The sequence below is a fragment of the Radiomyces spectabilis genome, assembly GCF_025331425.1.
Source record: "Radiomyces spectabilis strain NRRL 2753 chromosome Unknown BYT42scaffold_7, whole genome shotgun sequence".
In the NCBI taxonomy this organism is placed as follows: Eukaryota; Fungi; Mucoromycota; class Mucoromycetes; order Mucorales; family Radiomycetaceae; genus Radiomyces; species Radiomyces spectabilis.
The window spans coordinates 235,034-255,608 of record NW_026251932.1 but is presented as its reverse complement, the minus strand read 5'-3'; the positions used below and the strand labels follow the sequence as shown (position 1 = coordinate 255,608).

At 45.0% G+C, this 20,575-nt stretch overlaps 6 protein-coding genes across 6 annotated transcripts; 1 reads left to right on the top strand and 5 right to left on the bottom strand.

Annotated features, from left to right (window-relative positions):
- Positions 1-1,455: 1,455 nt before the first annotated feature.
- BYT42DRAFT_475275 (uncharacterized protein) lies at positions 1,456-1,755 on the bottom strand (the record flags this gene model as incomplete). Its single annotated transcript, XM_051563605.1, has 1 exon — positions 1,456-1,755. A coding segment is annotated over one exon (300 nt), but the record flags the coding sequence as incomplete, so codon positions are not given.
- A 2,945-nt stretch (positions 1,756-4,700) lies between these two features.
- BYT42DRAFT_497345 (major facilitator superfamily domain-containing protein) lies at positions 4,701-7,256 on the top strand (the record flags this gene model as incomplete). Its single annotated transcript, XM_051564490.1, has 9 exons — positions 4,701-4,954; positions 5,029-5,112; positions 5,191-5,255; positions 5,367-5,524; positions 5,615-5,695; positions 5,785-6,255; positions 6,330-6,621; positions 6,690-6,829; positions 7,062-7,256. 9 exons carry the CDS (start codon positions 4,701-4,703, stop codon positions 7,254-7,256), a joined length of 1,740 nt encoding a protein of 579 aa, XP_051422798.1.
- A 609-nt stretch (positions 7,257-7,865) lies between these two features.
- Positions 7,866-10,721, bottom strand: BYT42DRAFT_546171 (phosphoribosylglycinamide synthetase; the record flags this gene model as incomplete). Its single annotated transcript, XM_051565866.1, has 7 exons — positions 7,866-9,433; positions 9,501-9,918; positions 9,982-10,091; positions 10,168-10,234; positions 10,300-10,394; positions 10,501-10,602; positions 10,712-10,721. The coding sequence occupies 7 exons, from the start codon at positions 10,719-10,721 to the stop codon at positions 7,866-7,868; spliced, it is 2,370 nt and encodes a 789-aa protein (XP_051422797.1).
- Positions 10,722-11,018: 297 nt separating this feature from the next.
- On the bottom strand, positions 11,019-14,301 carry BYT42DRAFT_532959 (peptidase S8/S53 domain-containing protein). The gene is made up of 7 exons (XM_051565438.1): positions 13,710-14,301; positions 13,498-13,653; positions 13,383-13,432; positions 13,164-13,278; positions 12,816-13,061; positions 12,080-12,751; positions 11,019-12,010 (listed from the first exon to the last, which is right to left on the bottom strand). The coding sequence occupies exons 1-7, from the start codon at positions 14,275-14,277 to the stop codon at positions 11,166-11,168; spliced, it is 2,652 nt and encodes an 883-aa protein (XP_051422796.1). The 5' UTR covers positions 14,278-14,301; the 3' UTR covers positions 11,019-11,165.
- Positions 14,302-14,405: 104 nt separating this feature from the next.
- BYT42DRAFT_515514 (peptidase S8/S53 domain-containing protein) lies at positions 14,406-17,565 on the bottom strand. The gene is made up of 8 exons (XM_051565205.1): positions 17,157-17,565; positions 16,901-17,059; positions 16,766-16,815; positions 16,560-16,674; positions 16,391-16,489; positions 16,184-16,308; positions 15,384-16,104; positions 14,406-15,299 (listed from the first exon to the last, which is right to left on the bottom strand). Exons 1-8 carry the CDS (start codon positions 17,506-17,508, stop codon positions 14,452-14,454), a joined length of 2,469 nt encoding a protein of 822 aa, XP_051422795.1. The 5' UTR covers positions 17,509-17,565; the 3' UTR covers positions 14,406-14,451.
- Positions 17,566-18,499: 934 nt separating this feature from the next.
- Positions 18,500-19,302, bottom strand: BYT42DRAFT_546168 (uncharacterized protein; the record flags this gene model as incomplete). The annotated part of the gene is made up of 3 exons (XM_051565865.1): positions 18,500-18,743; positions 18,826-19,171; positions 19,242-19,302. 3 exons carry the CDS (start codon positions 19,300-19,302, stop codon positions 18,500-18,502), a joined length of 651 nt encoding a protein of 216 aa, XP_051422794.1.
- Positions 19,303-20,575: the final 1,273 nt, after the last annotated feature.

The window sequence follows — 20,575 nt, the reverse complement described above, 5'->3', positions numbered from 1 at the left end:
CAGTAAGTCTGTTATTTACTGTGCTAGTGTATTACTTTCCGGTTTACTTTGGTGGCACAGTTAAATAATCAAGCTTTGATGACAACGACCAAGTCCATTGTGTAGTTGGTGTTTGATATCTCCATTAGTTCACAAACAGATTTAATTTCTGCACGACTTAAAAGAAAAGCCTTTTCGAAATATCGATTATAAGCGAACTGGAGCACGTTCGGATAAACTCTTCTGCTACTTGAGCTAGGGAGGATGACGCGGCCACCGTACTCTCAGCACTATGATGGAAGCTTCTGGTGCCAAGTATTCTGATTACTGAACTTGCTGCAACGGACTGCTTGATTTCAGGCTGAGTTCGGGGAATTGAGCAAAGGTGTTATTCCAAATAGCTAAAGGTGAACTTCCTCATGGATTTGCTGTGAAATGAGTCACATTGGACACATGTTCTGTTTTCTACGACCAGTCCTCTAGAGAAATGACTTTTTCTCTGTTTGACGAGTTTGTCTCGGGCCGGAATTCTTGCTGATATCCGGGCATTTCTTTCCTTGACATGCAGTCCTTCTTCTACTGAAAAATGTGAAACACTGGAAAATTGTCATCTAAATCGACCCGGAGCCAAAAAATTGGGCAAAGACCTGTCACCCAAAATCCAACCTACATGTACAATACATGTCAGTATATTTACGATCAGAAAATGCAAGCGGTGATCGATACCGAAGGTGGTAACACCCGGTGGTAAATGTCTGTTTGACCAGTTGCTCTATTTTCTTCTGCTTTTTTCTCATTTTTGCTTTATATAAAGCATGTGCGTATTTTGAGTATTACAAATGTCGCATTCAATGTGCGTAGGATCGTTTAGTATGGGGAAGAACCAAAAGGCTGTAGAAGAACCATGAGGAAGTGAGGCGAAAATTGGCGGAAATTGAAACTGTCCTCTTTTTTTTTTTTTTTGGTACGGTGCTGTACTCTAGTGACGAAGGTCGTGCAGGTGGGAAAAAAAAGGCATAGAAAGCTATCGTTAAGGTGCGCAAATAGCGGTGACGAGATACATAATCCATGGGTGAACGAAGGAAAAATTAGGGTGGGACGGGTCTATGAAGGGAAGAAGCGATCGTAATTGGAGGCTGTGGTGTTGGATGCGTGGATCTAAGATTGCTAAACCGCCATATTTACGGGGCAGAAGGAAAGTAGCGTAATCTATTTTAGGAAACATCCAGGAAGTGATAAAGGTTGAACATATAGATCGTAAAGAGCAAAAGAAGGATTCTGGGAGTGGTGTCACTCGCAAACAGTGCCAAAGAGAAGATAAAAGGAGAATTAAGAACAGTGGCGCGACCACGGACTGAGAGATGTTGTTGGGAATGAAGCTAGCAACATGGCGAATTATTTTCTATGGATGTGGTATCGTGGGATGTTGTGAGGACGTCAACATGCATGATACGTGAAAGGGGTAGTGACTATTTGGAGAAGTTGAGTGGAGAAATGGTCCCGCTGGGATGGAGTGCTGTACAGGGGATAAGCTAGATAAACCAAAGAATGGTTTGTCGTTGCGTCATGCCAAGAAGGGATGTTGTTGTCGAGTAGTGTTGTGCGCCAAAAATCAGATGGTCGACCAGAGGGGGAGATGGCGTGAGACTTCAAAAAGTTGGGTTTGGCGTTGGAGGCAACGGCGTAGGTCTGAAGATGTTGGATACAGCAATTTAAATCATTGCTGTCGTGAAGAAAGAGGAATACATCATCCGCATAGGCCAGCAGTTTAGCGGGGGCAGGTAGGTTGAGACTGTATTCTTCTGAGCCGCGGCGGAGAAGAGGGAGGGAAGTACGGTTGACTAGGGTAGCAGAAGAAACGGTGGTTAGGGAGTTAACGCGGTGTCCTTTGGTTTTGCCTGGGAGTAGGAACGAAACGAGACCGGCGTAGCTTTTGAGTTGGTTTGCTCAGTGGCCGTGGTTGTTATTTGAGAGGGTCTTTCGGCCCCCTCGTTGAGTTTAGTGGTAAGAGCCATGGTAACTGGTACAGTACAGCACCGTACCAAGAACTATTCATGTTTTCATTCCCCACCTCACCGCCTATCATCCCCGGATAGACCGTTATCGCTACCATCCTTTTGGGAATCTGGACCGCTCATTGTAAATTTATTTTTGACAACGCTCCCTTCTCCCCCACCAACATCCGCCAGTTTGTTCTGTCGAATCTACACCAGACGATTCATGCCCAAAATTATGAAGCCTCTAAAATAACTATGACTCCGACTGGACCCCAGCTTCCCTGACTCTAAGATTTCTAAGCTTAATTCCATCCCTTGTAGGCACCGCTGCCGTGACGTGCCCGCAAATAAAATCCGGGTTGCACAACCCTCTTACCATAAAATGTACCAGTTATATCGGCCATAATGACATAAATTGTGGCATGGTGCTCTGAACGGTCGAACAGTAACGATGAAAAGGGAAAGATCGAAGAAATACAATTAGTAATGTACTTGTTTGGCAGTGGGATGGCATTCCAAATACCGGTTTGCCTTGCCATAATGAAAAACCGTAAAAAATTTCATGAGGAAATGGTGATACAGTATTGCTTGTCGCTGGAAATCGCAGAAGATAATGATTCATAAAAGAAACGATCCAAGGTAGTAAGATCACCAACGTTTAACAACTTTCTGTAATGTCTCGTATTTCGAGAAATGTATTGCAGTAAAGTTTTGATGAAGAAGATCTGTTCAAGCTTACTAACATTGATCCTTTCGTGAGCGCCGTATGCTTTGCTCGACGAGCCTCTTTGTCCACATTGGTCACACACACCTGTGTAAGGTCGGTTCTTCCTTGCCCGTTCTTTTTTGGTTTTCTTTACTACTGTGCATTGCAGCGGATGTTTTGAGACTTCCTTATTCGAATGCAAGAGACCACAAAACTTCTTGTAGTACCGATCCTCGGTTCACGGTCCTTCTCATTTGATTGGCAGACATCAAAAGTTTTCTGTTTGCTTCTTTGGGGTTGTGTTCTATTACCGTCCCTTGTTCTTTTACTGCATCGCAGGAAAAAACCCAAAGATACACGATTGTTTCTTGTATTACCGCCCTTTTTTTTCTGTACTTCGCAGCTGATGCGATGATCCCTCCAGAAGTGACAGGCTTAAAAGTTTATACACCGCACCACGTCTGTCAAAATTCTTCCGTTTCCTCGAACCTCCCAAATACCTTTCAAGATCATCTGTTTCTCCGACACTGTCTTTTTTTTTTTGGCTGCATTGAGCTGCAGGTGAACTCAAGCTTGTTAATCCTAAAGAATAGAAGTTTGTATACTAAATATGATTTCATATAGGAGTTTATTCAACTGGCTGACCATCGAACGTTCCGGCGAATGCTCTCCACGTTTGACAAGCGATGAACAGTACTGCGGATTCCGTCAGGGCTCATTTGGTTGGGTTTTCACGGCAACGAAGACCTGTAGCTGTTTACAGGTAAGCCAGCTGCATTCAACATTTTGCTATACTGCCATATCGACTTGCTCTTTTCCCAATTCTCGTCCACCTGTCCATAGTTTTTTGACTTGGTGACGATTTCCCAACCTTTTTTTATCAATCTGATTTTTCATTGCTGGTTCTCCAATTTTAATTGTTGGTCATTTGACACCAACTTTTTGCGACTTCAAAGTTGAATAAACTGTAAATGAGTTTTGCAGATTGTTCTACCAGATGGACCAGATCCAACAGTGTGCATCTTTTTTTTTGAAATTAAAACATCTACCGCATTGACATCATGAACCACAATTGGTATCAGCAGTTTCTGTAGTGGCAGTTGCAGTGAACCTTTAACTGTAAATTGGCACTTTCTGAGATGAAAAATCTAACTATTGTCGCACAAACCAGGGTGCCGTTTTTACCATCGATTGCGTAGTGACACCGATTGGTCGAGCCATTATAGAGTATGTGTTATGCAGTCTACTGAAGCAATATCCGATAAACTCAATGAGGACCATGTCGATGGAACCCAATGGCTGTACACAATTTGCTTAAAGAAAGGTATCCTATTTTGTTTTGTTGGAAGAAAAAGAAATGAGTATTATGCTTAATCTCAAAAAATTTAAATCGCAGCAACTGGTGAATCGCTTTTTGATGAATTACACCTACTGCACCTGTATTTTCAGCATTGCTTAGTCGTAGCCATCCAGCTCATGAAACATACAGCCTTGTGTGGGGTAGAATTCTGAGACGGAATTTTGATTCGATGTTTGTTTCGTGACATTTTGGCGCTCCTTTGTGCTCTGATAATAGATACGTGATGTTGGTATGATATGATGATGAGAGATGTTCCGATTGAGGACTGCAGGGGCCGTTGGACTTGGGGTTACATTTAAAAATATAACAGAGAGACATCTCACGGAAAAGATGCAGAAAAGAATTTCCGTAATAGGAAACTAGGCGACCAAAGAATGGAATACGGTAGGTTGCTTTGGAACCCATCTGATTATTATTTCTTCGATGTGAGCGTAATACTGTTGTCACTGTCGGCGCAATGTATAACCGCATCACTGCTGCACATGGTAAGCCTCCTTGACTTTTGCCAACCTTCAGGTCCGGGCGACGGAAATGCTACGATTCGGCCTGTGAATCGGAGACACAACAAACCAAAAAATGTTTCAATTGCGATAAACCCTAAATTTTTCATCTTTTTTTTTTGTTGTTCCGCTTTCCTTTTTCTTTCACGTCCTTTATTATGACTACGCAGCGAGAGGAGAGTCGACCTCTTCTCGGGGAAGAACGTCCCAACTATCATTCTTCTAGTCGCAGCAGTACCAGCAGCCTGAGTGACGGCCATGTGACAATTCTCACTTCCAACTCACCGTCCATTCTCAGCAAAGATAACGATCCGATCAACCCGTCTTCCTCCACAGGAACATATAATATCGCTGAAGAGGACTTGGTCAGCTCCAGACTGAATGGTGCATCACTCTACACCGTGTTATTGGGGTAAGAAAGCACCGCTTTTTCCACGAATGCACCCTTTTCGATTATTTTTTGTCATCATAACAAATGTGCATTAGTCTTTGGATCGGTGTTTCGTTATCTTCGCTCGATTCTTCCATTGTTGCCACCATTTATGCTCAGATTGGCACTGAATTTAAAAAGTGAGTTGTTAATCCAGGGGCGAATTTGAAAGGAATTTGGTAATGCAGTCTTTTTGGTTTATTGACGAATGGATTCAGGTCAAATGAGATTATTTGGATTGCTACATCTTACATGCTGAGTTATACCGCTTTGCAGCCATTGTGTAAGCATGAAAGTGTGACCTGTCGCACAGATTTTTCGCTTCTTAATTTTTTAAAGCGTTGACGAATGGAGTAAGCTGAATTTGGGCCACCATGAATTTCTTTTTTGTTAGATGGCCGCATCTCGGACGTTTTTGGTCGCAAAACCGCTTTGATGTTTGCTACTTCAGTGTTTTTCATTGGATCCGGGCTTTGCGGAGCTGCGAACGGTCTTTGGAGTCTCGTTTTCGCACGTGCCGTTGCTGGTATCGGTGGTGGAGGTATTAACACGGTAAGTGTCAGGTTGTGTGCCACCTTGTCACCGTGGCAATGGAAAAAAAAATATCACTGAGAAACTGAACGGCTTCCCACGATGTTTTAGATGACAACGGTAATTACCAGTGACCTTGTTCCTTTGCGCTACCGAGGTACTTACCAGGGTTACGGAAACATTGCATACGCTGTAAGTGCTAGGTTACGAAAAAAAAGAGATGCACGACGGTTCTGGATTATCAACTCAGCTGACCCATTCCCGTCTGATCGTTCCTGTAGGTCGGTTCTGTGGTCGGTGCACCGTTGGGCGGATTTATTACTGACACCATTGGATGGCGTTATTGCTTCTACATCAACTTGCCTTTCCTTCTCGTGACCATTTATGTGGCTTCCTGCTTGCTGACCAACTATAATCTCGCGGAACAACCCCCGACCACGCTTTGGGAAAGATTGAAAAAGATTGATTATCTTGGCGCTATTACTATTGTTCTGTCTGTAATTGCTTTCTTATTGGCAACGTCTCTCGGTGGTAATTTGCGATCATGGACAGATCCTCTTGTCGTCGGCTGCTTGGTGGCTTCTGTAGTGTTGGCCGTGCTGTTCTGTATCATTGAAGCCAAGGTGGCACTGTATCCGCTTATGCCCTGGGAAATCATTTCTAGCCGCACCCCTTTGGCCTGTTCCATGACAAACCTCTGCACCATCATGAGTTCGACTTCTCTTATCTACGTTACCCCATTATATTTCCAGGTAATTTTTAATGTGACAGATGGAAAAAGTGCATTTCTATTCAACTGCGTTTTTGCGGTTTTGTTACTCGCTAGGGATTGATGGGCTACTCACCTACTCAAGCTGGTTTGTTCTTTTTACCTAAAATTGCCCTTGGTTCCACTGGATCTGTACTGTGCGGTATGTGGATGTCACGTACCGGCGAGTACCGCAGTATTACAATTGTGGCGGCTGTGATGTCTTTTGTATCCATGATCGGTTTTACCTGCTGGACAACGACCACCCCGCTTTGGTTTTTGCTCATTTGTCTGCTCATGGATGGGTTCTCAATGGGTGTCCTTATCACTACCACCCTTATTGCCATGCTATCCTGCGTTGGTCAAGGCGGTAAGCATTCGTGATCTGATGATTTCGATCTGGAAAAAAAGTGCAAAGCTAATCATGAAGCTTTCCAGAAATGGCTACTGTCACGTCGATGTCTTATCTCTTCCGTTCGGTGGGCGGTGTTATTGGTATCTCCGCCACTTCGGCTATTTTCCAGGCCATTGTGAAGAGCGAATTGAGCGAAAAGATTACAGGTCCCAATGCTGACAAGGTAGGGACAATTTCAAAGAATGTAGCAGCAGGGGATTTGGGGGGGGGGTGGAGATGCAGGGCTGGAAGCATGAAAAAAATCGGATATGTGACAAAGCAAATGGATAATGACGGTGAAAAAAAAAAAGAACCGATGCATCAGAAAGAAGAGAGGGATGGTTGCGTGGAGAAACGGAATACACAAAGAGTTAGCGATAAGGATCTGACGGATATTGAACCATTTTAAACAACAGTATATCGAGATTGCCCGTCAATCCATGACCGAAATCCGACAGCTGCTTCCTAAGGACATCTTGCAGATTGTCCTTGAGACTTATCAAACCGCCCTTCGATACACTTTTCTTGCATGTGTTATCATTGCCGCATTCAACGTTATCTCGACTCTTTTCATTCAACGATTTGAGTTACATACCAAAGTTAGAAAATAACGACAGTTGATACCATTTCCTACACGGGGGAAATTGCTATATTGCACCGCAGCTGTTGGGAAGAGATGCTCGCATGCCGTTTAAGCAGCTGGGGTTCATGATCAGTGAGTACATCAAAACAAAAGGGCACACAGAACACAGAGCTTTTTTCTTCGAGAAAACATATTATATACAAAAGCTTTACAAAAACTTATATAATCTTCCATTGAAGCAATAATTAAGTGTTCTTGATTCCAAGGGGCCGCAACAGTAAAAAGCGAGTTATGATACACAATGGCCTGTTTCCCATCTCGTCCTTTTCCTGGCCTTTCTGACCCTTTTTCAAGTGGACTAGCTAGCATTCGGTTGATACAAGTGTAATACATCATATCGCTCGCTTTCCTAAGCTATCGCAACGGCGAAAAAAAAAAAACGACATAAACTTCAAAAGTGCGCCATTGAATGTGCGTTGTTACAAATGATTTTCTTTTTCGCTTGATCATTTCTTTTTCAATTTTTCAGGAGATTGGTTTTATTATGTACAGACCGATAAGCATTGAGAGTTTGTTTTCCTTTTTTTTCTTTGTTTTCTATCGGAGAATGCTCTTTCTTTTGATATTGCTTTTCATTTTACCACGTTTCGGTGTTGCGAACTTGGACTTCTTGACCATCCAAATCGGATCTTGCCACCACTTTGCCGAGATCATACACTTGCTCGTTAGCCTCTTGTAACAAGCGTTTGATTTCAGGGACGTGTTCGGGATCGGCGACAATCACCATACCAACACCACAGTTGAACGTGCGGGACATTTCATGGGCCGAAAGGTTACCGGCTTGCTTGAGCCATTTGAAAATAGGAGGCAATTCGTACGATTGAGCATCAATGACCACACCGAGATCCTTGGGCATCACGCGGGGAATATTTTCCAAGAAACCACCGCCAGTAATATGAGCCATGGCCTTGATCAAATCTTTCTGGACCACAGGCAACAACTGCTTGACGTAAATACGAGTGGGCGTCAACAACACTTCACCCAAGGTCTTGGATTTCTCCCAAGGGCAGCTTGAATGATAGGTTAAGCCAGGTTGCGATTCCACAATCTTACGAACCAAGGAGAAACCGTTGGAGTGAACACCGGAGGAGGCCAGACCCAACACCACATCACCAGGCTTGATCAGATCCATGCGAGGCAAAATCTTGGCACGTTCCACGGCACCCACCGTAAAACCGGCACCGTCATAATCACCAGGCAAGTAAAGACCGGGCATTTCCGCCGTTTCGCCACCCACCAAAGCCGCACCCGACTGAAGACAGCCTTCAACGACACCGGCCACAAAGTCCTTGCCCACATCGACTTCCAATTTACCGCAAGCAAAGTAATCGAGGAAGAACAGAGGTTCAGCGCCTTGCACGATCAAATCATTGACGTTCATTGCCACCAAATCAATACCGACGGTATCGTGGATATTGCATTCCTGAGCAATCTTCAACTTGGTACCAATACCATCGGTGGCCGATACCAAGATAGGATCACGGAAACCGGCGGCTTTCAAATCAAAAAGGCCACCAAAACCACCAATATCGGAATCAGCACCGACGCGCTTGGTCGATTTGACCAGAGGTTTGATCTTTTGCACCAAAAGGTTACCGGCATCAATGGAGACACCGGCATCAGCATAGGAAAGACCGGCCTTGTTCGCTTCCTTGTCAGCATGCTTAAAGGCGCGATGCGCGATATCGGTACGGTATTGCATATTTTCAAACTGGATCGACTTGACACCGCCGTAAGCCTTGTCCACGGCTTCGCGGAGCGAAGAAGCAACAGCCGACACGGCAAGCACGCGACCTCCGGCCGTCACCAACTGACCGTTCTTCAAAGCGGTACCAGCATGGAACACCGTCACGTCCTCGGTGGTGGCAGGAATCGTGATTTGCTTGCCCTTAGCATAACTACCAGGATAACCTCCGGAAGCAATGATGACCGTAGCAGCAAAGGCCTGTTTGATGGTGATGGAAACCGCATCCAAGCGACCTTCCACACAAGCCATCATGATCTCAGCCAAATCCGTCTCATCGCCAAGCAAAGGCAAAACCACCTCGGTTTCAGGGTCGCCAAAACGCACATTGTACTCCAAAACCTTGGGTCCAGAGCTGGTAAGCATGATTCCCGTGAAAAGTATACCGACAAAGGGGAAACCTGCCATCATTAATTCAACAGTGAGCAATCTGTCTGGCTACAACTTGTTCCTTTATTGTTTCCTTACCGTCACGACGCATGCCATCAATGGTGGGCTTCAAAATGGTGCGTTTGATTTCATCCACCAATTCCTTGGTACCAATGGGGGTAGGAGCGTAGCAGCCCATGCCACCAGTGTTGGGGCCTTGATCACCGTCCAAAGCACGCTTGTGATCCTGGGCAGGAGGTAAAGGGACCACGGTGTAACCGTCCGAGAAAGCCAAAACGGACAACTCTTCACCTTCGAGATACTCTTCCACGACCACTTCATCGCCGGCCGCGCCGAATTCCCTGTCGACCATGATGGATTTCAAACCAGCAATGGCTTCTTCCTTGGTCGTAGGGATCAATACACCCTTGCCGGCGGCTAAACCGGAGGCCTTGAGCACGACTTGATGATCCACCGATTCAACATAAGCCTTGGCTTTCTCGAAATCGGTAAAGTTCTATTGCACAAAGAGTCAGAAAAGTCGACAGATAGTTAGCGAATCAAGGTATGGATAACCTACCTCATAAGCTGCTGTGGGAATGTTATGCTTCTTCATAAAATCCTTGGAGAAAGTCTTTGAACCTTCCATCTGGGCGGCTTTGGCAGAAGGACCAAAGCATGGAATACCCACTGAGTGCAAATAAAACGATAAGTCATCCACGATACCAGACTATACGTATACACCCATTGCGCCTTCAATTCTTACCTTTTCTAAAAGCAGTTTGGATTCCTTCGACAATCGGTTGTTCGGGACCGGGAATCACCAAATCGACCTGAACCATCGTTGTCAGCGTTTTAGCATAAGCTTCGATGTCCGCCTTATCGACCATGCACTTACGTTGTTTTGCACAGCAAATTCAGTCAACTTGGCAAAGTCGCTCACACCAATGTCAACATTCGTCACTTTGCTACCGTTGGCAGTACCACCGTTGCCTAGTCAAAAAAGAAAAAAAAAAGAAAGGTGCTTCTGTTAGTTTTGCATTTCCAAGGGAAGCCCCCATTCGTTCGCCAAAAAAAAAAGAAATGGGCCAATAATTACCGGGAGCAACATAGATGTGAGCAACTTGATTGGACTGGGAAAGTTTCCATGCAATGGCATGCTCGCGACCGCCAGAACCGACCAAGAGAATTGTAAGCTTATCTGGAGAGCAAGAAAAAAACCAAGAACCCCGCGTGTCTATTGAGTTAGTGTACTGCGTTGGTGCTGGTATAAAGAATACCAAGGGAGAGAGACCAACAAAACGACTTACCGGAAGCCATGGGACACTAGAGGTGTTAAAGTGGGAGAGTTTATGTGTGGTATCCAACAAGAAAACATTGAACCCAATTTCACCAGCAGCCGGGCTTTTTGTTCCTTCCATTTCTCGTTTTTTGGATCTGACTCACATCCGACAAGCCACTACTTGCTTTTCCTGCTGATCTTTTTCTCACCCTTCAAATGCCACCACTGGTCTCTAATTTTGCTCTAGTTCAAAGACCTTCCTTCTTTCATATACATGTGGATAGTACAGCTGTTATAGCATATTTATTTGTAATAAATAAAAAAACAAAGCTTGAAAAAAAAAATCTCAATGGCTCTTTTAAACACAGTCCTTCCTTTGACATGTTCTTTGACAGACATGGAGAGAGGTGCATCAAAAAAATTAAGGTTTGCGGTAGGAGTTTGAAATCATTACAGAGAGGGTGGGGGCGTGGATCAGCCCTTTAGTTAGAGACGACAATAGGGACTGATGTGGTTGTTTCCCAGCTTTCAGGTAAATCTGGATCAGCTAGCAGCTTGAGAGCACGGAACCGCATGCGATATGTTCCACTGTTGACCATAGTACGATCCACGAAATTTTCTCGCTTTAAAATGGTGCCATCCCAATAGTCTACAAACATGTAGTCGTCTTCATCGTCGGTGTTGCGAGGGAGGTAGCTGTAAGAGTCTAGGTAGCCAATAACGTCCCCGTTGTCTGTCACGATATCGGTCTCCAAGCGCTCGGTGCCCATGTTCATACGGATCAGGATTGCTAGCCACGGATCGCTACTGTTGGAGGGAGGACTGATATGGAACGATGTCGTATTGCTCATCCCACTGCCTACGTCTTTTGGTAATGCTAAAAACGGAAAGTGCGGAGCAAAGATATCCAGCTTGCTAACATCGCCCATGACGCCGCCATACGGAATATGGATCGTTTTCTCGCTGCCAGAGGTAGGGTTCAGTCGCACGTAGCCGCCGTACAAAGGGTACAGGCTCTTTGGATCGACCGAATCGGCCATGTCAAGAGTAAATACGACCTTTTCACCTGGATTCACCGTAATCTTACTGGCCGAGCTAAGAACGCGGCCCATGGGGTCTGCAAAACCGACCGGTGATCTCACTGAAACAGAATCTTGCGTCCCATTGAACGCTGACAGTGTGACTGCACGCACCGAATCCAATTCATACGTGACCGAACGATTTCCATTATTCATCAGGGTGATTTCTTGCGCCTTTCGGTGGTTTGTATCATTGAAGCTCACATGCGATGGCGACACACGCATAGTTTGCTCAATAGCATCAAAAGCTAAAAGATAAAATGGTGTGAGCTTCTTTCGTGCATGAAAAAAAAAGACCGTAAATAAGGCTTATTTACCTTGAACAAGGCCGGCGCCTTGTCGGAAAGGATTATCAAACGTGTCATTGTACGGTGCCGGGGCAGCATAGTTCTTGAACTGCTCCGCAATGGTCGCAGGGTCCGTGTTTGGATGCGCTTGCAGATACAATGCAAAGCATCCAGTAATATAGGGAGTGGCCATGGATGTACCAGACAATGTGCCGTAACCCCCCAGAGATAGGGGTAAAGTAGAAAAGATCATGCCGCCTACACCGGCAATATCGGGCTTGAGATTGAATTCAAAGGTGGGGCCAACGCTTGAAAATACGGAAATCCGGCCCGCCGTCGACAGCGGGACCGTCGATAGTTCTTTGTTGAACACCACGCCGACTGGACTCAAGGAGGCCAGCTTATTACCGGCGGTGAGAGAGATACCAGCAGCAGGGATGGGACCCGTCTTCAGGCCCGGTTGGAAAGCTTCCTTCTCCTGATCAGGATCATACACAAGAATAGCAATCGCACCGAATTGGGCGGCCGTGGTTGCTTTTTCGTCAAAGGTGCAGGAACCGCGTCGTACCAGGGCAATCTTTCCTCGGATATCGGAAGAAGGATGACTTCCTTTGCAGGCCAAACTGGTCTCGGTAGAAGAATTGTCATAACTCACAACGGTGCCATTGGGCATAATAGGGTGTTCCTTGGAAGCCAAAAAAGCTGCCATCAAAAGGTTTGGTCAGTGGGATTAAGAGTCGTGTGCAATTGTTGCTATATTACTTACGATAAAGCTCGCCATTTTCAAGCAACATCATTGGCTCCAGGCCATAGGCGTTATCCACCGAAGCTACCGATACGGCACGGACAGCGGTACTGGGAGAACTAAGAATAAACGCTCCTTCTCGACCATCATTCCCGGCTGCTGCAATCACTGACACACCCTTTTCCACAAGGCGATTGGTAACGAGAGCGGTGGGATCATTGGACCAGTTATTGGTCTCTCCTAAACTGAGATTGATAACGTTGCATCCTGAATTGGGGAATCGTGCGAGAGGGAAAAAAGAAAAGCAATTAGAATAAGCTTTCTGGAGGCTCTGTTTTTGTTGATCTAAACAGCCCATGGTTTTCGTACCTGCTTCATAAGCTAAAATCAATGCCTTGATAATTAAATCATTGGTGCTTGAGCCTGTGCAACCAAATACACGCCACATGCCCAATGTTGCTTGAGGCGCCACTCCTGTGAAATTCTGTTTCCTCGTTTCTGTCAGTCATCTTTGTTTTTTGTCGATCCCACCCTACTTCAAGGAGAGGATGTTCTGCTTTGTGTAATTTCTTTTTTTCTTCTACTTACATATTTCTTATCTTCGGCCCCGATAATACCTGCGACATGAGTCCCATGACCTGCTACCATGATTCTCTTAAATATTACAATAATTTACCTTCTTCTTTTTTAAAAACAAACTTACCATTGGCACCTTTGCATGTATCCAAAGGAGTGAGTTTGGGTTGTATCGAATCAGGATCATTTACATTGTAGTTGTCTCCTACAAGGTCTTCACCAAACTGGATTTTGTATCCTTTTCCAAAACCTCCGCCGAGTGCAGGATGGTTGTAATCGACCCCTAAAATTCGAATTAGCTCCTGTCATTTGATTGTTGTTCCGAAAAAAATGACGCACCAGAGTCGATGATGCCAACCACAACACCTTTGCCGTACAATCCAAGTTCACGATGAACCCGATTCACTTGGGTCATGCCATGACTGAAAGGCAAGTCGTCGATGCGACCAAAAATTCCAGGAAATGCCGCACGAGTTGCATATACAGCTTCAGGTCGAGGCACTTCCACTACGGGAAAAACTCGTTTCACGTAATGTTGCTCCAGCATGTATTTAAGCCATTCGGTTTCAGAGGATTGAGCCGATGATACATTCAGTTGCTGCTGCTGATTGGCCGATAATCGCAACGAGACACCGCGAAATACGTTGGAGGTGTATTCCTGAGTGATATTGCATCGTAACTGCTGCGATTTAAACGATGGCCGTTGGCGCTGCATGCCTTGTTCGAAATCCGACAAAAATTGTCTAGAGGTCCCGCTAAAAGTGTCATCAAATTCCACAATGTATCGACCGGCAATGGCACGGCCAAACGTACAAGGCTTATATTTTGGATGATCCACAGTAATGGCCTGAATCAAGGCTATCAAGGTTGCCAAGAGACAGATGGTATTGGTGATAAAGTTTTTCATTCAAGAAAAAAAAAAAGAAAGGAGAAACAAGAAGCTGTTCGAAATCCCGTATTTTCCTTTCTGGCATGATTTTATCCTCGGTTGAAATTCGTAACTGTCTGCCTATTTTTTGTTTGTATACTTCTTGGCGGGCTTCTTTTTTTATTTTATTTTTGGTTTTAATACTTCATTGGCTCAGTGGATGTGAATTAGACGTGAAGTCCATTTTTCCCAATCACTGTTTTCCGTTCGGTCTCCCATGAGTCTCAGGGCTTCAATGTGTAAGCGGTAGTAACCATGATCAATCATTTGGGCCTCAGACGTCGATATCCCTGTGGCGTTGTTGGAGGATTTGACCTTGCCATTCCATTGAACCACCCATTCGAAATATTTGTCATCCAGTCGACTTCGTTCCCATGTGAATGGACTACCTTCCAATTCGCCAACAAGCTTGTTGTCCGCATCCAGGACGGTAATGTGAACTTCGGGTGTGGCCATGAGCATGCGCACAACGAGTGACGGCAAAATGGCATCCTGGGAAATATCGAATTCGTAAATCTCCGAAGAAACCTTGGACAGTTTATCCGAACTCGCGATGAAAGGATAGCCCTGATCGAACAAAGGCAAGTCTTTCATTCGGCCAAGAATTCCAAAATACGGTACGCTGCCTACAGTGTCGTTGCTTTCGGTTTTGAGCACAATGTAGCCTCCATACATTTCGTAATGATGCGGCGGGGGTGGTAATTCGGCCGTCACCTGAATTTCCGCCGTTTCGCCTGGCTCGAGTTCCAATACCGTCGTCGAAAATTCAAGATCAATGCGTGCGTGACCACGTTCTGCAGGTTCGGCAGGAACAAAATTACCGACACTACTGTCAAAGGTATCAATGGATAACGACGGTTCGTGGTGTAAATGAGCCCCCACAGAGGTAGTGCCGTGGTTGGTGATTTGCAGAGTGTGTGTTTTGGTGTCGAGTCGTGAAGTATCGTTGAAACTCAGTTGGCTTGGCGAAATGTGTATAAAGTTTGTCAAGGCAGTAAATGCTGCGATGCAAGGTTCCAATTAGTATCAGAATACAATAAAATAGGAGGGCACAACAACAAAGCGAAGCATTTGACAGCACTTACGTTGCACGAGACCGGCACCCTGCCGTACGGGATGATCAGGTGCGCCCTTGTACATGGCGGGACGAGCGTGATTTTGCAAATGTTCCATAATGTAGCGTGGTGAGATTTGTTTCCCTTGTTCACGACTCGCTTGCAGCATGAGAGCCGCAATACCTGAAACATGAGGTGCGGCCATGGAGGTGCCACTACGTAACCCCCATCCGCCATCCATGTCGCGAGGTAATGTCGAGAAGACGTGTTGGCCAATCCCGGCAATGTTGGGCTTCAGGTTCAAATCGTACGTCGGTCCCATACTGGAAAAATACGACACTTGACCGGCCGTTTCAACGTCCACATCCACGGGGTAACCTGGCATAATTACTTTTAATTCCGTGGTGCCATTCTGGAGAAACGGGGTCAACGAGTGCACGAGCGTCCGTGTGATGGTCGCACAGGGAAATTTCGTCTCGGTGAGAGCAAGAATAGGCGTTTTTGCCGTCGACTCGGCATCGTAAACGAGGATGCCAATAGCACCACTCTGCAGTGCGTTTTGCAATTTCTGTTCGTAGGGGCATGAACCACGTCTTGCCAGCAAAATCTTGCCATTCACGGAAGAAGGCAATGAAGGGTCACAAGCAGTGGTAATAGAATCGTTGACAAAAACAGTGGTCAAGGTACCATTGATGAACTGCGTACTTGCCGTACACAGTGTAAACGCTGAATCACGAAGCGGGAAAAGTGTCTGTGAGTGCACAGGACATGAATTGGGGCTTGTTACACCGACATTACTTACGATAGGTGCCGTTGGGGAGAGCATTGACAGTCAGCACATCGGTAGGATAAAAAGAATTGTCAAGCGATGCCACTGAGATCACTTGATTGCCTCCGCCAGGGCTATTTTGCAGAAAGACACCATCGGTTCCTTGATTTCCAGCCACACCGACCACTATTCAATGTCACATCTTTGGAATTAAGCGACAATGAATGCTAAACAACAATGTAGACTCTCTTTTTTTATCGTCCTTTACCAACCACGCCTTCAACCGCCAATCGATCGGCGACCAGAGCCATCACATCACTTGCCCAGGCCCTTTGCACACCCAAGCTGAGATTAATAACATGGCAACCTAGCTCACCAAAGCACAAAGACACGTCATCAGGGGCTATAGAGATAAAATGAAAGCGAAAACAGTTTACCTTCATCGCGAGCCATTTCCATTGCTTTAATAACGGTATCCTCTGTGGCTCCTTCTTTGCAACCAAAGATTCGCCACGCTCCCAAAGTGGCATCTGGGGCAACCCCTGTAAAATGCTTCTCATTGCATTAGCGAATGTCTCTTGTTATTTTTTTTTTCTGGTCCGGGAAGTATGTTCCCTAACAACGAGTAGCCATCTTTTCTTACCATGGCAGGATCCACTGCACCAATGATACCGCTGACATGAGTGCCGTGACCTTTTTTTTTTTTTTTTCAAAAAGAATCGTGAGTAGACTCCATTGATAGAAGAAAACCAAACTCTAGTTATAGAATTTTTCGTACCGGTAGAATTTCCGAGGCAAACATCAAAAGGATCATTGGGTGATCGATGGGAGCCTGCATGAATATCGTCGTGATCTGGATCCACGAGATTATATCCGTATCGCACTTTGAAACCTTCGCCAAATCCTTCACCTAGAGCAGGATGGCCATAATCAATGCCTGTAATGCAGTAGCCGTATCAGAAAGTACGCGTCAGTACACATATTTTCTATTCACGGTAAATTAAAAGAATTGCTATCGGAACGATCCACTGCACCTGTATCCAGCACGCACACGGTGACGCCTTGGCCGGTGAGATGCAGTTTTTCATGGACATCCTTCAATTCGGTAATGTGGTTCTCGTAAGGGCGGTCGCGTCCGTCTTCACTGAATAACCATTGGGGGCGCGGAATTTCATACACAGGATACATTCGTTTGACGGCTGGGTAGTTGGCCATGTGGGTTAGCACGGGATGCTCGCTTTCCAGATTTTGAGAAGATGGGGATGCTATGGCGCTGTTATTGTGTGATGTATTGTCTTTTAGTGTAAATGACATGCCGCGAAAGAGTGATGAGGCGTAAGTATGTCGTATTTGAACCGATTCTTTCATGGATCCAAGATCCTCCATAAATTGTGTTTCGTCATGCCCTTCAGAATATTCCACAATGTAAGTGCCTGGTATAATACGAGCTGAAGCAACACTGAGCCATAACGCGATGATCCATAAAAAAGAAAAAATGGACATAGCTGAGAAAGGAACGTAAAGAAAAAAAGAACCGTGGATCAATAAATACCGGCCAAGGGATTACTGCCGATCTCGATGTGCATATTCTTCTGTATCTATCAGTGGTATACATAGCTCTTTTATCAATAGGGGATCGATTGATGGTCATGTCTGGACAAAAATAGCGTCTTGGAAAAATTAGCATGCGCATGTGCTCATTGAACACCTCAGATCACGATTTTATCGGCAAGTCTGTGTTCAGCAAAGCAAACTCTTGTACGGTGTATTCCTCATGATGACAGCTTCCTTCCTTAAGGCAAAGAAAAAATCCAGGTTGGGTATTTTGCCGCCGTGTAACGAAATCAAAAATAGCGACTGCTGCCAGTAACCCTTGCTTTCATCCCGTGCAACATTCAGCCTCCTTGACCCTTCGGAATCAAAGCACTGGCCATTTTCACCAAAAAATTCTGCTTATCCCAAAGGAGTGTTTACAGCAGAAAACTGTTCATCCTGGTTCATTGCGGGTGTGGCAACAAGGTCATCGTCGCTTAGGTTGGTCGTCGTTTATGCGTTGACATCATGCACACAAGGTAGTGGATATGAACCACAGCGCTTGGTATTTCCTTCGTTGCAGTATGCATATGATTGTTATGCAAAGTACCATGCGCATTAATATCGGTGTGCATGGTGTTGCTGTTATTCGAGATCCTCTGCCAATGCACTGTAAGATGATCATCGCTCGATTTGCACCCGAACGCTCAGAAATATAACAAGAAAAACGCAAAAAGATTTTGTGATGCAGCGAGTCTACTAGTTTGATTATTGAAAGATGATGTGCCATAAAAATGAGGTTTGAAGGATGACAATGAGAATATGGTATTTTCCTTGTGGGGAGTTACTTGGAAACCTGCTTCTTGATCTTTCCAAGCAAGATTTCCATCTGCGTGGCCATGTTGGGTTGACCTTTACTATTTTTGGCCAACATCTTGCCACGCTCACGATTTCGTTCTTTGTAATACTGTTTTCGAGCTTTGTTTTTGGCCTGATACTCTTCTTCACGTTCCGCTCGCTTCTGCAATGCTTCCTGGCGCTCCTTTTCACGTCGTTCCATCTGCTCTTTGAAAGGATTGGGCTTACTTCTACGAATTCGTGACCCAATCAAATGTGAGTTGAACGAACATTGAGAAAGATCTCAGTAGCCGGAATTTTTCTATTTCTCACCTTTTGTTCTCGTTCTTCTTCTCCTGTTTGCCTTTGCCTTTTACATCCTTTTTCTGTTTTGCTTTTCCCTGCTCTTGCTCGTCATCCTCTTCTTCCGATGAAGACGATTCGTCCAGGTAAAATACTTTTTCGTCCTCTTTGACATCGTCGGTTGCTTTGGCCTTTCGCTTCACGCCTTTGGCAGCCTCGTACTCGACGACATTGCCTTGGTCGTCAATGGTTCTCTCACCAAAGATTTCCTTTACGTAATCGGGCGCTTCCAATACATCTTTCTCTTTGGCAATCGTTTTATAGTACTGACTTTTGACGGTCGCCTTGTGAATGAGTTCCGCTTTCTTCTTTTTCGCTGTACAAACAAAAGAATCAGTGAGTAACTGTAAAAATAGGGCTGTAGCATATACGATTGCGATTTATACCTTTGCGATCAAGGGACGTCAGAGGTTTCTTATACTTTGAGCTGTTCGGTTTGGGTGGCATACTGTGGATCTTGTTAAATGCAAATGGCGCAGCCAAAAGAGATCAGGGAAGCTGCTTTTTCGGACAATGAAGAGGGAAAAAAATGCACACCGTGACAGCCATTGCAGAGACTTTGAATTCCCGATCCGCTTCAAACCACCAAAGAGATGCATTTGCACCCATTGCAAAGGGAGTTTGGAGCACTTTGATCTTTTATACCCTACAAAGCAAGGATAAATGCTTCAAAAAGTGTATGAAAGATAATAGCACTCCATAGCACTGGTAAAACTTTGTTGCGATCAGTATAACATACTGCATAGATGGAACTCAATGAAAGTCCAAGCTGTTATAATCACTTGTCTGTCATGCTTTTATTTGTGGGTGATATGGCCGTAGCATACAACAATCATGACTGTTTAGGACCAAGTGAATAAAACATATAATTCTGATAATCTATTGCACCTGATATTTGCAATAATATGAAGGGAAAGTAACACCTTAGAAAAAAAGTATTCCAAAAATATTCGAGTATTCGATTTTTTGAATATTGCAGGTTCGAATGTTCACAAACGATTCAAAAAATTGAATATAACAGTCACGAGTATTTAAAAGGTATTCCAAAAAGATTTCTTGATAAAGTTGATTAACGAATGTACGATAACTCGTAATCGATTGGAATTTCTTCCGTTTTCTGGGTCCAATAAAGATGTTCCCGGGTACCTGAGCCTTTTGCTCGGCCTACAGGCCCGACAACACACTCGACGCCAACGATCACGAGCTTTGAGCCACCAGACTCCGTCTTGTATGGCCAGCAACAACCATCCACTTTCACCGTCTTGCAGACTTCGACCAACGCAAGCATTTTTTCACGCCCCTGAAAGGTATGGCAAAAAAATAGCTTGAGATCGCCAAAATATTTTCTCTGCGCTTGGCGGATGGAACCGTGTCGAGCACTTCTGTCAGTGTCGACCCAAACATGCAGATAGACGAAGGATTCTCTGGTGATTCCACCAAAGACCCTCCCGTTGCTAAACAGATAGCTTCCGGTTTCCACGATTTCATTTTCATCGATTTGAATTCCATCGTAAGATTGGCATTGCCAGGCCCAAAAGTTGCGCAACTGGCTCTTGCACTGCAGTTCGGCAATCGACTGCTGGGCAAACGGACTCCAGATTTCCGGACCATTGGCAACATCAGACAGGGCAATGACATTCCTTTTTCTCGTATTAGAAGCGGGCACGTCACTGAGGTCGTTGTCGTTGTCATCATTATCCTCCAGTCTTTTTCTTCCTCT